Source organism: Desarmillaria tabescens, assembly GCF_030435595.1.
Source record: "Desarmillaria tabescens strain CCBAS 213 chromosome Unknown EV420scaffold_28, whole genome shotgun sequence".
Taxonomy (NCBI): domain Eukaryota; kingdom Fungi; phylum Basidiomycota; class Agaricomycetes; order Agaricales; family Physalacriaceae; genus Desarmillaria; species Desarmillaria tabescens.
Window position 1 is genome coordinate 90,582 of NW_026848327.1, and position 15,935 is coordinate 106,516.

General features: G+C 47.8%; 7 protein-coding genes across 7 annotated transcripts; 4 read left to right on the forward strand and 3 right to left on the reverse strand.

Annotated features, from left to right (window-relative positions):
- Positions 1-34: 34 nt before the first annotated feature.
- EV420DRAFT_1696443 (uncharacterized protein) lies at positions 35-1,062 on the forward strand (the record flags this gene model as incomplete). The annotated part of the gene is made up of 3 exons (XM_060479427.1): positions 35-183; positions 260-555; positions 606-1,062. The coding sequence occupies 3 exons, from the start codon at positions 35-37 to the stop codon at positions 947-949; spliced, it is 789 nt and encodes a 262-aa protein (XP_060328382.1). The 3' UTR covers positions 950-1,062.
- Positions 1,063-1,541: 479 nt separating this feature from the next.
- EV420DRAFT_1696451 (5-oxoprolinase) lies at positions 1,542-6,135 on the forward strand (the record flags this gene model as incomplete). Its single annotated transcript, XM_060479428.1, has 18 exons — positions 1,542-1,602; positions 1,647-1,861; positions 1,975-2,203; positions 2,254-2,503; positions 2,585-2,616; positions 2,668-2,796; positions 2,857-2,978; positions 3,035-3,685; positions 3,736-3,873; positions 3,992-4,317; positions 4,367-4,432; positions 4,485-4,773; positions 4,814-4,909; positions 4,962-5,313; positions 5,360-5,458; positions 5,514-5,556; positions 5,759-5,931; positions 5,972-6,135. 18 exons carry the CDS (start codon positions 1,542-1,544, stop codon positions 6,133-6,135), a joined length of 3,435 nt encoding a protein of 1,144 aa, XP_060328383.1.
- A 543-nt stretch (positions 6,136-6,678) lies between these two features.
- EV420DRAFT_1696460 (uncharacterized protein) lies at positions 6,679-7,521 on the forward strand (the record flags this gene model as incomplete). The annotated part of the gene is made up of 5 exons (XM_060479429.1): positions 6,679-6,700; positions 6,754-6,846; positions 6,893-7,099; positions 7,157-7,222; positions 7,280-7,521. The coding sequence occupies 5 exons, from the start codon at positions 6,679-6,681 to the stop codon at positions 7,519-7,521; spliced, it is 630 nt and encodes a 209-aa protein (XP_060328384.1).
- Positions 7,522-7,640: 119 nt separating this feature from the next.
- Positions 7,641-8,390, forward strand: EV420DRAFT_1481721 (uncharacterized protein; the record flags this gene model as incomplete). The annotated part of the gene is made up of 4 exons (XM_060469802.1): positions 7,641-7,737; positions 7,783-8,167; positions 8,201-8,255; positions 8,292-8,390. 4 exons carry the CDS (start codon positions 7,641-7,643, stop codon positions 8,388-8,390), a joined length of 636 nt encoding a protein of 211 aa, XP_060328385.1.
- Positions 8,391-9,352: 962 nt separating this feature from the next.
- Positions 9,353-10,473, reverse strand: EV420DRAFT_1645219 (uncharacterized protein; the record flags this gene model as incomplete). The annotated part of the gene is made up of 7 exons (XM_060477753.1): positions 9,353-9,427; positions 9,484-9,546; positions 9,599-9,792; positions 9,846-9,924; positions 9,978-10,210; positions 10,263-10,304; positions 10,362-10,473. 7 exons carry the CDS (start codon positions 10,471-10,473, stop codon positions 9,353-9,355), a joined length of 798 nt encoding a protein of 265 aa, XP_060328386.1.
- A 2,176-nt stretch (positions 10,474-12,649) lies between these two features.
- Positions 12,650-13,212, reverse strand: EV420DRAFT_1243231 (uncharacterized protein; the record flags this gene model as incomplete). Its single annotated transcript, XM_060466656.1, is given in 3 exon segments — positions 12,650-12,715; positions 12,774-13,091; positions 13,111-13,212. Coding segments are annotated over 3 exon segments (486 nt in total), but the record flags the coding sequence as incomplete, so codon positions are not given.
- A 1,281-nt stretch (positions 13,213-14,493) lies between these two features.
- Positions 14,494-15,508, reverse strand: EV420DRAFT_614827 (uncharacterized protein). Its single transcript, XM_060482794.1, has 4 exons — positions 15,427-15,508; positions 15,296-15,374; positions 14,935-15,242; positions 14,494-14,878 (listed from the first exon to the last, which is right to left on the reverse strand). Exons 2-4 carry the CDS (start codon positions 15,312-15,314, stop codon positions 14,684-14,686), a joined length of 522 nt encoding a protein of 173 aa, XP_060328388.1. The 5' UTR covers positions 15,315-15,374; positions 15,427-15,508; the 3' UTR covers positions 14,494-14,683.
- Positions 15,509-15,935: the final 427 nt, after the last annotated feature.

Consider the following 15,935-nt stretch of genomic DNA (forward strand, 5'->3'; position numbering starts at 1 on the left):
GGGCCTGCTTCGCATTACAAGGGCACCTCTACTTATGTCTGTCTCCCAAGTCAGAAGTCCTTATGATGTCCGTATTCTATGCAGGAATAAGGCCTTTAATGCGCCAAGTACTGCGGGTCTCTGCCCTGGATATTCGCAGGCGAACGTTATAATCTTGCCCAATAAATTCGCTGCCGACTTCCGGTTGCTCTGCACGAAATCCCGTTTCGTTAGCTGCATTTTCTCCCGTTTGTTTGGAGCTGACTGTATTTTCTGTCAGATGCCCTCTCCTTGGTGAGACGAAGCCGGGTGACCCTCAAGTCCCCGAAGCGCTTGCGGCAGATAGCGATGTTCGGACCGATTGCCCTTCCTACAACGTCTATCGCGATGGCGTATTTTCCGAGCAAAAGGAAAGCATTGAGCAAGAGTGGCGCAACGATAGTGTTACCTTCTTTATCGGCTGTTCTTATTCCTTTGAGGCGGCTCTCGCCAAGAACGGTCTTGCTCCCAGGCATTTGGAGCTAGGTCGTGCTGTACCTATGTACAGGACGAGCTACCGGCTCTGTCCCGCAGGAGGTGACCCCCTCTTACGACATATTTATTTAACACTTACACTTCGATCCCAGTTTTTAGTGGACACATGGTGGTATCCATGAGGCCGTATCGGTTAGCTGATCTCGAGCGTGTCCGTGATATTACCCGTCCTTTCGTCAAAACCCACGGCGAACCTGTCGCCTGGGGACCGGAAGGCGCCAAATCCCTAGGGATTACTGACCTCGATGGAACGAACCCCGACTTTGGCGATCCCACTGTGATTAAGGATGGCGAAATAGCTGTTTACTTTGGATGCGGAGTGACTCCGCAGTTGTCCGTTATGGACAGTGGCATCGCCGGGGAAGTAGTTGGTCACACGCCTGGACGCATGCTGATGCTGGATATAAAAGATGAGGACGTTTGTGTCTCGGTTTAAATAGTCCTATGTATTTCTTCTTTCTGCTTCGAGCCTTTAAAGATCTGTACACGATTCTTGAGTCCACTACATACGTACCTTCGCATTTGAACCTGAATAATCATCGAGCGCAAGTTGTATATGGAAAAGAGGAACGTTGTCGGCAAAACGTCTTTACCGGCCAAGTTAAAGTACTAAAATTCTTCCTTGGGCGCTGCTCTACCCGCAGTTTAATGCGAAAGCGAGTCGCTAACGGCATGAATCAATCAAGGGAGCTTTACTTATCTTGAACTTGAAACTTGAGATAGGCAGAAATTAATCAGAGGACCGTTTCAATCTTGACAAGTCCGGAATTCCGGGATTCTGAACTACGTGAGTTCTGATTTATGAAGACATAGCCCTGTAGGAGTAACGCGGCTCTGCCACGGGGTGGGTGATGCCGAGAAATCGGAGTCGAAACGCGCTCCATTCCGTTCTGCTTCGTGCTTGGCTCTTCCGATTCAAATCCGGACGTGTCTCTTGTTTCCGTTCACCTTCCGATACTTTACTAGCCTTCGAATACGAATATGATGGTGATTTCATCTTTCTTTCATTTCTTATCGTTCCCAGAGCTATGCCAGTCGCTCTGGATACCCTTCGTAGCGCTGCAGGCATTCGTATTGCTATCGACAGAGGTACGTCAATAAATAAGGTGCCGAAATTTACTTATTCTTCGTAGGTGGCACCTTCTGCGATGTCTACGCGACGTTCGCCCATCGCCCTCCCGTTATCCTGAAGGTTTTGTCGATTGACGCCGCTTACCCTGATGCACCTACGGAAGCTATCCGACGTGTCTTGGAGATAGGTTATGATACAGCCATACCAAGAGGAGAGCTTCTTGACTTGTCGGGCATAGAAGTCATCAGGATGGGGACAACGGTCGCGACAAAGTGGGTATATGCGCATTTTCAAAGCGTATTTGTACTAATTCGTGCTCAGCGGTACCCTACCTCCATCTATCTCTCCTCATTGCTCATTATCTCACCGTAGCATTACTCGAACGTAAGGGAGAGAAGACTGCTTTCCTTGTTTCCGAAGGTTTCCGCGACCTTCTGCACATTGGCAATCAAAGTCGTCCAGATTTGTTCGACCTCTCAGCCAAACGGCCTGGGGTGTTGTACGAGAGGGTAATCGAGGTCAAAGAGAGAGTTTTACTCGCAGACGTGTACCGATTGGAGGGACTCCCTGTCGTTTTAGGCACAAGCGGAGAAAGGATTCAGGTTGAACATGTCCCCGGTAGAGCTTTTTGATCCGTCAGCCTTGAATGATGACCGACGTTTTTACAGACGCCGGCGAATGCCGTAAACACCTCCAGAGCCTTTACGACGACGGCTTTCGCTCCCTGGCCATCTCTTTTCTTCATTCTTATACGTATCCTAAGCACGAGATTCTGGTCGCCGACATCGCTCGAGAGGTTGGGTTTATACATGTATCCCTATCGTCCCAGCTTTCACCAATGATTCGCATTGTTCCTCGTGCGAACTCGGCAACGGCAGACGCCTATCTTACGCCGGAGCTCCAGAAATATCTTCAAGGGTACGCGTCTGACCACCCTTAACTTCAACACGTCTGACTTCTCTGTAGTTTTCAAAAGAGTTTCAAGAACCTTCGACCTAGGATGCTTCAATTCATGCAGAGCGACGGCGGATGTACGTGTCCCTTTACGTGTTCCTAAGACAGATACTGATTCACTTACCTAGTGGTTAACGCAGAAGCATTCTCTGGACTACGGGCAATTCTCAGTGGTCCTGCAGGTGGGGTTGTTGGTATCGCAAAGACTTGCTGGGATGAGAAACTAAAAGTGCCGTTGATTGGGTTTGACATGGGTGGTCAGCGAAATTGATCATTCATTCATTAATTTTTAATACAACTAACACCTCATATGGTAGGTACATCCACGGACGTGTCACGGTTCGATGGGAGATTTGAGCATCTTATGGAGTCAACAACGGCCGGTGTTACCATTCAAAGTCCACAACTCGATATCAACACTGTTGCTGCCGGTGGAGGAGTGAGTAATTTGTCAGTTTCAAGACATCACTCTTACCAAACCTTATTACTTGTTAGTCACTTCTTCTCTGGCAAAACGGGCTTTTGAAAGTAGGACCCCAGTCTGCCGGTGCATCTCCCGGGCCCGCATGTTATCGCAAGGGTGGCCCACTCACCACAACGGATGCAAATGTATTCTTAGGCCGACTTCTTCCGGCACATTTTCCCAGGATATTCGGACCGGATGAAAATCAGTCCCTTGATGCTGATGTGGTTCGAGAGAAGTTCACTGCCCTCGCCAAACAGATTTCAACGGATACCGGAGTGGAGAAGACTCCAGAAGAGATCGCCCTTGGATTTCTGACAGTCGCAACGGAAGCTATGTGTCTACCTATCCGAGCTATCAGCGAAGCAAGAGGGTATGATCCGTCTAGCCATCACCTGGCGGTGTTCGGCGGTGCGGGAGGACAATCTGCTTGTGATGTCGCTGTGGCGTTAGATATGTCGCGTATTCTCATCCACAAGTCGTCAGCTATCCTTTCTGCGTTCGGACTGGCGAAAGCTGAGTTGGTGGACGAGAGTCAGGAATCCTTCTCTATTATCGCCGATGATTCGAGTTTTGACATTCTGCGCTCCCGCCTAGCTATCCTTCGAGTCAGATCCGAAGGACGCTTGATTGCGCAAGGGTTCACGAAATCTCAGCTTTCGTCCATGTCGTACTTGAATATGGTTCGCGCTTTTTTGTATATTGAGTTTATGTATACTAAACTTGGAATTAGCGCTATGATGGTTCCGATGCCACACTGATGATCGCCGTGGAATCGTCCCACGATTTTGTCCAAGTATTCAAAGCCAAGCATCATCAAGAATTTGGGTTCTCTCTTGAGGGACGGAGCGTTTGGGTCGATGATCTTCGGGTACGCGTCAGTGGCATCCAAGATGGCGGTCGCGACGCGTCGCGCGAGGCACTATCGGAGCAAATTAGTCGTCTGAAGTTGGCACCTCTCACTCCAGCGCCGTTTGAAACGTCGGAAGGTGTACTTTGGATCGACGGGTTGGATAGACGCAGGGGTGTATAAGCTAGGTCAATTAACGCCTGGTTCGGTCATCAAAGGGCCGGCGATAATCCTTGACGCCACGCAGACGATTGTCGTCACGCCAAGCGCGGTCGCTATGGTGTTGGATGATCACGTTGTGGTGGATATCGACCCTGAAAATGTCGATTCGGAGGGCAAGACGGATGATCCGCTTGCAGTCGATCCTATTCGCTTATCGGTGTTTGGGCATCGGTTTATGTCAATAGCAGAGCAGATGGGAAGGACGTTGCAGAAGACCAGTGTCAGCGTGAATATCAAGGAGAGGTGAGTACGTGATTTCTGCCTGCCGGCGTCCCTTCATTTCTTCTTGCAGACTTGATTTCTCATGCGCACTCTTTGACCCTGATGGGAGGCTGGTGGCTAATGCACCTCATGTACCGTGAGTCCTTGACTTCGTAATTGATTCCGCATAATGATTCAGATATTTCCAGAGCTATGCTGGGTAGCATGCAATTTGCTGTTCGTTGGCAGCACGAACATTGGAAGGGACGACTTCACGATGGAGATGTCATACTTAGCAACTCGGCTGTCAGTGGCGGAGTCCATCTCCCTGATATTACGATCGTTACTCCCGTATTCGACGATAGCGGAAGAGATATCATTTTCTACGTCGCCTCTCGAGGGCACCATGCCGATGTTGGAGGGCAGACTCCAGGCTCTATGCCGCCGTTCTCGAAGACGATATACGATGAGGGAGCGTCGATTTTGACTTTCAAGGTCGTCAGCGCGGGAAAGTATAATGAAGATGAGCTTATACAAGCTATTGGTAGAAGAGCCATTGAAGCACCCAGGCGGAAAAGGGACACGGGCGTTAAAGGACAACCTGAGTGATATAAATGCCCAGATTGCTGCAACTGTAAGCACGTACCTATCCTTTTCGGATTGCAGATCTGACCTTGGTTGTCCAGTATAAGGGTGTCGGTTTGGTCAAGAACCTTGTGTCGAAGTATACGCTACCAGTGGTACAGATGTATATGTATGCGATCCAGTCGACAGCTGAAGAGGCTGTTCGACAACTCTTGCGAAAATTCAGCAAGAGGCATAGCGGTAAAGCATTGGTTGCTTTTGATCGCATGGATGATGGATCGCCGATAGCACTGCGGATCGACATCGACAGGGAGAGCGGCTCTGCGACTTTTGACTTCACAGGCACCGGTCCGGAAGTGTATGGCAATTGGAATGCACCGAGAGCAATTGTGAACTCGTCGATTATCTACGCGTTGCGATGTTTGTTGGCGAGTGATATTCCGTTGAATCAGGGTGAGTGGTTACTCGGGCTCTTTGGAGAGATTTGTTAATGGTGTAGGGTGCATGACTCCAATCAATGTGATCATACCGGATGGATGCTTCTTGAAACCAAGCGCAGATGCGGCGGTTTGTGCGGGAAATGTACTAACCAGCCAACGTAGGTCGTTTTCATTTATCCCAAATGTTTTTGTCTGAAATGATACTCTTCATAGGACTGACTGACGTCGTACTTCGGGCCTTCGAAGCCTGTGCAGCGTCACAAGGCTGCATGAATAATCTCACCTTTCGGATATGACACTGAAATTACTGCTTCTGGAGAGAAGAAGTCGTTTGGATTCTATGAGACCATAGCAGGTGGCGGTGGTGCAGGACCCGGATGGCATGGGACCTTCTGGTGTTCATACGTTAGTCAAGTCCAAAGACATGATATGATTGCCCAAATCTGACCCTTCTCCAGACACATGACGAACACACGTATCACCGATCCTGAGATCATGGAGCGGCGATACCCTGTCATCCTTCGACGATTCTCCTTGCGCCCTGGCTCAGGTGGAAAAGGTCGATATCATGGTGGGGATGGTGTTGTGCGAGATATCGAGTTCCGTCGCACAGTGCAGTGCAGCATCTTGAGTGAGCGGAGGGTTTATCCAGCCTTATGGTTTGATGGGAGGCGATCCGGGCGCACTGGGAGTCAATTTGTGGATATCGAAGGATGCTCAAGGGAAGGAGAGGGCGCTGTCTATCGGTGGTAAGAACACAGCCCCAATGGCGAAGGGGGATCGGATAGTTATCATGACTCCCGGAGGGGGTGGGTATGGAACGTCAAATGAGTAAATTCGAACTTTGTCCACAGAATGGAAGTGCACGAACATCCCAAACATACATACAAACTTTGTCGGACCGATCCAGCCGAAGCAAGCGTTGCCATGTTCTATCGCGGCATGCCGCGTATTCTTCCTTTTCAGCTTGGGGGTTCCAAGCTTATGCAACTTTCTTTTCGTATCACAATACAACATGGAGCACTTCCAGCAGGACAATAGGATACCAAGGAAACCCCCGTATTCTTGATTCGTGGAAAACCGAAGGTGGTCCTTATTCTATATCAATCATCTCGGACTCAGAACATTGGAATGTAATTCAGTTTAGGGCCTACACATTCTGTTTCTCTGATTGTGCCTGCTTTGTTTTCTCCCTAGAGGACAATGCACTGGTGGTTTCGAGGACGACTCAAGTGTTCATTCAGCGAGTCTAGCAACCGCCCTAGAGCTTCCGGAGCGGACCAATAAGGTATTGGTTGTACTCCCATCTATAAAGAACTTCAACCTTCGTTAACGCTCCCAGAACTACTCAGGTGCCTAGTAGTCCTGACGCACTGCAATGGTTTCTTCCGCTAAGGGTTGTATGTACATCCGAGCATCATCGACGAGAAGTTAAAACTTATGACTGATCCAGCATTCTCGAAAAGAAAGGGCTCGAAACGAACACCCCAGTCAAGGTCACCAAATGCATCGGATCACACCAATCATTCGAACGCTACGTTACAAGGTAAATACTCCCTGGGATTCAGTTGCAACGAACTAATGCGGGTTAGCTTCTCCACCTTCGACGGAGTTTGGTTTCCAGCAGATACCTCAGAAACTATCTCGAAGCCAGTATCCCACATATTTTGTCTCGCCGACAGTGTATCTAACCGGCCCTCTCGAACTGGATGATGCCGACTATCAAGTTTACCTTAATGCCGCTGATCGTGAACGCAGAGCCTCGGCGACTCATTACTCAAACCCAGCTCAAAGAATAGGTATTTACATCACATCCTAACTATAAAGCGTCCACGTCTCACATCTATCTCTTTTAGCTTTCGTTTCGGACGACTGGATTGAAAGAATCATAGAGTCAACAAGCAATGTCCTATCTGAAGCAGGTACATACTATTCGCGTTAAACGCAGGAATGGCATTTACCAATCTTGGCATCTACAGGTGCTCCAACATCTGGTTCTAAGTCCAACTCGTCACCCGACCTACAACCAGTTTCTCCACGCGTGCGGTCACCACATACTCTGGGGCTAATCGACGAACTGACCGATACCATGGACGTTTTACATCTTGGTCCCGCTACTCAGCCATCGTCTCCGTCTCTTGAGCAGGGTGTAACAAATGACGTACACACGTCGAGAGACAGTCAAACATTATCCTTGTCTCCAGCTCTGAGCCTTACCTAGTCAATCATCCGAAAATAGCCTTGGTTCAGTCGGGTACAAAACAGCGTTGACGCAGCTCCGAGATGACTTGCGCCCACTCACCAGCCTGCTCACTAACGACCATCGATGCCAAGGTTGTCATGTGGTCCTGCTCAAGCCGAGCAGCATTTCTTTCGCTAGTGCTGTGCCTCCTTACTTGCAGGAACTACGGACTAGCACTCCTTGTGGACTCGATTAGTGTGCTCTTAGTGTGTCCTCATTGCTTACAACCATACTGTGAAGGGTGTGGCGAGAGGATCGGCGTACCCGACCGAGGCGGTCCTTGGTTCAGGGCTGCTATGGACTGTTGCAAGGATGTCGGGCTGGAGGGACTTCTCAACGTGCTGAGCGATCTTGACTGCTCGGATGGCTCACATCCGAGAATAGCCGCTCTTCTACAGATTATCAACAGCTCCTTTGTCAACAGCCGGCAGCCTATTCATTCTTTGACAGGACCCGTCATCAAGTGCTCTAAGCTGCTTAAGCTGATGGATGAGATGTTCCATGTTTTCATGTTGGACGACATCCCTCTCGACAGTGATGCATGGCGGGTTTACGAACAGATGGTTACGCTGCTGCGGACATTCTCCTGCGACTCACAATTGAAGCTTCTCATCCAGATGGACACGTACATTTTTCACCACAATGCCGATCTAACTAGGTGCTGGATAAGAGATGGGCTTCAAGAGGATTGGGATCATGGGTTACCAACACTTGTAAGCCTGCGACGCAGAATACCACTCATTCAAAAGATTCTGCAGAAGTATCAAGGACGCAGCATGAGAGAAGCGAAGGATTCGCCTCATAAGCATGTCACAGTGGTATTTTTGAAAGCTATACAAGCAGAATAGAAGGAAATGTAATTAGTGACAGTGATTTCCCGCTCCTTATGATTTGTCTGTTTCCCTTTGATCTTTCAGAATCCTACATATGCTTCCCAATACGAATAGTGCCTTTCGAACATTGATGAATGCAAGATTCTTTTGGCGTAAGCGTTGGAACACTGAAGTTGCAAAAGCGATGTCAGAGTTGGCATTCCCCATCTTATCGCCCGATAATTGGATGGAGGCAGTGCCGGGTCCAGGATTCAGACCGACGAACATATGTACCGTTAGGTGACCAGACGTGTCATAAGATTGCAGATAAGGCGAATGTAGCATTTATGTGGCGGATTTTTCACACGCTAGGTCGGTTCACATTTCAAAGAAACTCGACGCTCTAACTTGGAGGCTACACAGATCACCCTTTCAAGGGGCAGAATTTCCGAATACAAAGAAGGTACGAGGAATTTTGCCCCCTTCGATTGCAGCGTTGGCGAATTAATAAGAGGAGAGGTCTGAACATTGAACTTCAATGGGGAACGGTTTCTGAACAATCAGAGTGGTATTCGAAGTGGTATATCAAAGGAACGTCAAGTACGGAGAAGCCAAATATTTAAGCGCCGTCAAATGGATAGAAGAGATCGTCAAAGACCCATAACGAAAAATGGAACGAGTGTGGAGATTCCGACGTCTAATAAATAGCAAACAGACTCAATGAAAGGAAATGCTATCGTAGGGGGTATTAATTCGCAGAAGTTTTCCGTAGTGATTTCTTACACTCTCTTGCTGACCTTCCAAGTCATTTTGGAGCGTGACGTTGCTTGGCAGGGGTTATTTCTGGAATCCAGTGCTCGCGTGCTTGTGCCCGTCCATCTCCGACTCCCCTTTGAGCTTCTAGCTCTGGCATGATGTTCTGTAATGTCTCCTCCCTGAGGTTTGACTGGCCACTATTCCGCGAGCGCCATGTTCCAAAGTGTAATGACGACATCACGCTAGTCTGCCATGTCTCGTCCGAACGTGCATAGTCCTACAGCAACGCGCCCAACAAGAAGCGTCGGAGCTATTCCCTGAAATGAGCATTTGTTGTTAGCTGCTAAGGGAAGGAAAGAATAAATGCACGCACCCTCACAATCCCGGACATGGCATCAACATAATATACTGCCCAATCTCCACGAACCTCAAAGACCTACTAATAGGATCAAGAATACAGAATACAACACGGAGGATTCAATCAAGACTTCGATGACATGACGATAGAAGCCGATTCCACCGCCGATCCCGTCGCTTGCCCGTCCAACGGTCAGAATGCGGTATATAATGAGAGCGGTACACAATATTGTCGTCGCCAGAACGAAGGATGAGTACAGGACAAAGCCAAGTACGTAGTCGTTGCCAGTGGCGTACGCTTGGTATGTATTTATGAGCTTGAACACTGGAGCAAATATAGGAAAATAGTGAGATAGAAAAAGGCCTTGGGCATCGTACCGATTCCAGAGATGAGCATTAGAATGGGAGGCAGGACAACAGGCCAGCGCTGTCCCCAGACCATCCAGCACCGCCAAATCTATAAGTACCAGTAGACGAGTGCCACGAATATTTCGGATAGATAACATGCACCATAGCAAAGTCTGCAAGCATACTGCTGATGGCACCTGTGATACCCATCCCCAAAAATATGTTCGGGGAAAATAAGAGCACCGAATACCTTGACCAGAAACTTTGGCCGTTGTCGATGAAGGCAGAGTTGATATAAGACCAATTGAAACCGACAGTGATGGTAGTGACGACGAAGAGGAGGATGATAGCCACGACCATGATCTGCCGTCCAATAGGTCGGGATTCACAAGTGACTGGTTATTCGATTGAGCTTAGATGATGAGACAGAGGATAGATTGCACTCACAGATATTCCATAGGCTGACGGCAACTATGCCAGTGTAGATGCCTGGTTGTAGATGTCGAATTAGATAGGCAAATACAACGCTTAAGCGAAGGTACAAACCATGTAAGAGAGCATAGAGGATCCCCGTGTTCAATTGGGCATCTAGATTTTGGTATATGAAAGTAATGTCAGGACCAGTAAGGTCTGGCGGGATATCGAGTTGGTAGGTCATCACGAATACGTAGACATAAAGAAAGGGCAGAGTATACAAAGAAGGTCCGATTCCTGGGACAAATCCATACCTCATACTTCGTTATATAGTGGCCCATCAGAAAGTGCGGAGTCAAAGTATCGCATCGAGGGCACAGTAGCCATCTCTCTAATGAAACCGTCGACAGTAAGTTCACGATGGGTAATTTGTTGTCGAGTGAAGCATCGAAGTGCCTAGAGATCGAGAAGATAATCACTGGCTCAGTCCATTCAGGCAGATCCACTTTCAATAAGTGTATGTCACTCTTCACAATATCAGTCACAGGGATGATATAAATTCCCAGCATCGAGTAAGCAGTGTATACTGGCGCCGTAGGTCATCAGAAATTTAAGTCGATCAGAGCAATGATACGAGCGTCTGGGGACAACATGTGCAGCGCAGGTATGAACATCAATACCTGAAAACAGCCGCCAGTTAAGTCAGCTAGAATTGACATTCGTTCTCGTTCAGTCGCTCGGAGGTCTTTCAATTATAATAGACAGTCGCCGTCAAGTACTTCGATTAGGCCCCTCTTGAAATGATCGTTGATTGAAGACAGGCACCATGATCCATCACATCGACTGAGGTGTAGTACAAGCTTCAAGATCAATAGACAAAACGATTCTAAAGATGCTTCGGTAACACTGTGAACGTCTATGATTACGGATAACACACCTTAATTACTGCACGACCATGCACGACCTATCCAAACCAGACGAATAGTAGTAGGGTCAATGGACGCGTAAGCACTCCAATTGCAACAGGCGGCTTAGCAAGACGAAAGGAATGAGCGCTCAGCGATTGCGGAAGCCGAGAGATCCGAAACAATGTGCCTCATCTCCTGTACATTGGCTGTGAGGAGCTGGCTCAGGCAAGACGTGCCTAAGAAGTTATGTTGACATTCGATCCTGCCAGTGATGCAGCTGTTAAGAACCTGGATTTGTGAATCTGAGCGTCAACAGTTGTTAATACTTCTCTGAAAGGCCGATAATCATAAAATTTAACCTACTGCATATTTTTACTTAGAATCCGGGAATTGGAAAAGCCACATGAAAACTGCCTGCCCATTCGGAACAAAAGATGAACAAGCGTCGGCAATGCAAAGCGGAGGAGTTGGTGGACGGCTCGGGGTCTGATTCTGATTCTGATTGGCTGATTGAAATCGGAGGATGCCGTATCAGGCTGATTGCCAATGTCGGCACGCTTGTTCGTCAGCCAGTGATTTTCAATGTTCCACATTACCATGAATACATTCTCACAGTAGCTCCTCGAGGACGACTGTTTAGATATCAATATTCTCATAACAAGCTTTACAACAGCGTCGGGACGAGGTAAGGTGGTATACCTGTGGCAGCCTCTAGGGGAATCGAGATCTTGGAGTTCATTCTTCTCACTTCCGAAACACTGTACAAGAAGTTCCAAGTACGATTTAGGTTGATGGGTCAAATTTATGCTCAGTAATTCAGGTGCCCATTTTGCTCATCAGAGAACTGATAGTGACTATCTATACAGCGCAGACGACTCGTGATAGTGCCCATTCTAGCGCGCTACGCCGTGTCTCCAGAGGGCAAAGCAAACCACTCGGATGCTGAAGCACTGAAGGATCGAAGACCCGACCGCTGAAATTGTGAGCATACATCCAGTGGTGGTACGTCTCAAATACATTGTACAAGACTGACAAATTGTTTTTCCATGCAGGGTCACAGAGAATCTCTACTTTCCCGCGAATGTGCATATATGCAGTCAAATTCAGTGAAAAGTACGACGAGGATGTGCCGCTGTGACACTCCTGGCTCCTTGATTACGCTTGTGAAGTACATTATGATGGAGGCCGGTATTCAATCAAATGGGTATGAGCAAAGGGAAATGATACTCATGAGGGACATTAATCCGTATGTCCAATAGCCTGTCTTCCGTGGCTATCCCCTATACTCTCTGGCCGAGCTTTCAAGTCATCTCGGAGCACGACGCTGTTTGGTAGGTCCAGATATTCCTGGGATCCAGTTTGGATGTGCTCGTGCCTACCCGTCTTCCCCTGTTGAGCCTCTACATCTTCGTCTAGCACGATGGTCTGCAATGTCTCCTCCTCGAGGCTTGATTGGCCATTATTCTGCGAATGCGCTGTTCCAAAATGTAGTGACGACATTACACTGCCCTGCCATGAGTCGTCCGAACGTGCGTGTCCTGCGGCGACACGCCCAACAAGCAGCGTTGGAGCTATTCCCTGAGAGGCGGACATTTGTTGTTAGTTGCCAAGGGAAGGAAAGGATACATGCACGCACCCTCACAATCCCGGATATAGCATCAAAGTAATATCCTGCCCAATCTCCGTGAACCTCAAAGGCCACTAATAAGATCAAGAATACAGAATATAGTGCAGACGATTCGATCAAGACTTCGATAACATGGCGATAGACGCCGACTCCACCTCCAATTCCATCACTTGCCCGTCCAACAGTCAAAATGCGGTAAATGATGAGAGTGGTACACAATATTGTCGTCGCCAGAACGAAGGATAGGTACAGAACGAAGAAAATTACGTCGTCGTAGCCAGTCGTATATTCTTGGTAAGTATCAATGAACTTGAGCACTAGTGCGGGCTATGAGAAAATGTGAGACAGAAAAAAATCTGAGCATCGCACCAATTCCAGAGATAAGCAGCATGATGGGAAGAAGGACAATAGGCCAGCGCCGTCCCCAGACCATCCAGCAACGCCAAATCTATATTACACAATAAGTGAGGACTGTGAAAATTTCCAAATGAATTCAGTACACTCACCTATAGTGAATCTGCAATGATAGTGCTGATGGCGCCTGTGATACCCATCCCCAAGAACATTGTGTTTTTAGAAAATACAAGCACCGAATAATTTGAGTAGAAACTTTGGCCTGTTGTCGATAAAGCCAGAGCCGATATAAGACCAATTGAGACCGACATTGATGGTAGTGACGATGAAGAGGAGGATGATAGCTATGACCATGACTTGTCGTCCAACGGGCCAGGATTTACGGGTGACTGGTTATTCAATTGAGCTTTAGTAGATGATCACACAGAGGATATATTACACTCACAGATATTCCATAGGGTGACGGCGACAATGCCGGTATAGATGCCTAGGTATAGTGACAAATTAGATAGATGCATTAAAAACTCAAGCGACAATACAAACCGTATAAGTGAGCATAGAGAATCTCCGTGTTCAATTGAGCGTCTAGATATTGGTACATGGCAGTTATGTCACTGCCACTAAGATTTGGCGGGATATCGAGTTGGTAGGTCATCACGAATAGGTAGAGAAAAAGATAGGGTAGAGTACTACACAAGGAGGTCCGAACACGTACTCCATCCTCATACTTTGTTATATAGTGGCCCATCAGAAAGTGCGCAGCAGTCATGTCTCTCCAATGAAATCATCGACAGTAAGTTCACGATGGCTAACTTGTTCGGCAAAGCATCAAACTGCTTCGAGACTCGGGAAGATGATCAGTTCCGTCAATCCAAGTTGATGCGCTTTCAATTACTACATGTCGTCGCAACATCACCATAGTCACAGGGATCATAAGAATTGTCAGCATCGAAAGTAAGCACTGTATACTGGTGCCGCGAGCCATCAACCAAAGCAATGATACGAGCATCTGGGTAACATGCACAGCGTAAGTGTGAACGGCGGTGACCTGAAAACAGCTACCATTTAAAACTTAAATCGACTAGAATTGTCATTCAGATTCGTTATCGTTCGGTCCCTCCGATGTCTTTCAATTATAGCGGCCAATCATCAGATAATTTGATCAAGCCCCATTGATTGAAGACAGTCACCATCATGTAGAGTGGGACGACCGGCGTATGAGCTTCAAGCTCGGCAAACAAAACGATTCTAGAAAAGCGTCAGTAACATCGTGGACGTCTATGGTTCCGAATAAAACATCTCACCTACCACACGATATATCCAAGCCAGATAAATAGCAGCAGAGCCAATGGACGTAAGGACCCCGACAAGCGGCTTAGCAAGACGAGATGAATCAGAGCGCATTTCAGTGATGGCGGAAACAGAAAATTCCATTATATGCATCTCAATTCCCGTACATTTACTGTGAGAAGCTGGCTCGGGCGAGACGTCCGCGTGATAATATATTGGTATTTGATCTTGTCAGTGATGCGGCCATTAAGAACCTGAATTTGCGAATTTGAGCATCAACAGCTGTTAATATGTAAATCTTCCTCTAGCACGATGCTCTGCAATGTCTCCTCCTCGAGGCTTGGTTGGTCATTATTCCGCGAATGCGTTGTCCCGAAATGTAGTGACGACATTACGCTGCCCTGCCATGAGTCGTCTGAACGTGCGTGTCCTGCAGCGACACGCCCAACAAGCAGCGTTGGAGCTACTCCCTGAGAGACGAACATTTGTTGTTAGCCGCCAAGGGAAAGAAGGGACATTAACGCACCCTCGCAATCCCCGTCATGACATCAACATAATATCGTGCTTGAACTTCGCGAACCTCAAAGACCACTAATAGGATTAAGGATACAGAATATAATGCGGAGGATTCGATCAAGACTTCGATAACATGGCGATAGAAGCTGACTCCGCCTCCAACTTCACCACTTGCCTGTCCAACAGTTAAAATGCGGTAAATGATGAAAGCGGTACACCATATTGTCGTCACCAGGACGAAGGATGAGTACAGAACAAAGCCGAGTACGTAGTCATTGCCAGAGGTGTACCCTTGGTGTGTATTCATGATCTTGAACACTGGAAAGAACTATAGGTAAACGTGAGATAGAAAAAGACCCTAAGCGTCATACCGATTCCAGAGATGAGCATTAGGATGGGGAGTAGGACAACAGGCCAACGCCGTCCCCAGACCAATCAGCAACGCCAAATCTACAAATAACAATAACTCAGTGCCGCGAAATGTTAATGAATGTCACCTAACCAATCCGAGGAAGGTCTGGGTTCCGAGGCCTAGCAAGACGAGAGCGCATCCTGGGGACGATGTATACAGAGAAATTCGATTGAATACGTTTGAGTTCCTGTACAGTCCCACAGGGATTCGCTGCAGGTGAGACGTGAGGTTAAATCGACTACGATCCTGAGGCACCGCGAGTCTGCGACCAGCTCGAAGAACTTTTCAACTTCGGTTACTTCCTGGTACAGAAATCTAGGATGAAACCAGTTGCATTCGTTTAGACAGGCATGAAATTGGGAAAACCGCAAGCCATAAAGCTCGAAGAGTTCGTGGCACGCTCTGAAGTCCTTCGTGAATAGCAGGAAGTTGAGCGCTTGGTTGATTGTTGAGGTTAATGCCGAGATGCCGTAATATGTTTCGACGGACGTTGCCGATGCCGTCTGGAGCAGCGACCAAGAGTGACTCGAATTTCCGACATTCTTACATGTTGGCAACGTCAACACAGATCTATGGCCCATAGTATAGATCCGGCATTC

Coding starts and splice junctions, on each gene's coding strand:
- EV420DRAFT_614827 (XM_060482794.1), bottom strand. Junction 14,879..14,934: donor TCATGACGGGGATTGCGAGG/GTGCGTTAATGT, acceptor TTCGTCTCTCAG/GGAGTAGCTCCAACGCTGCT.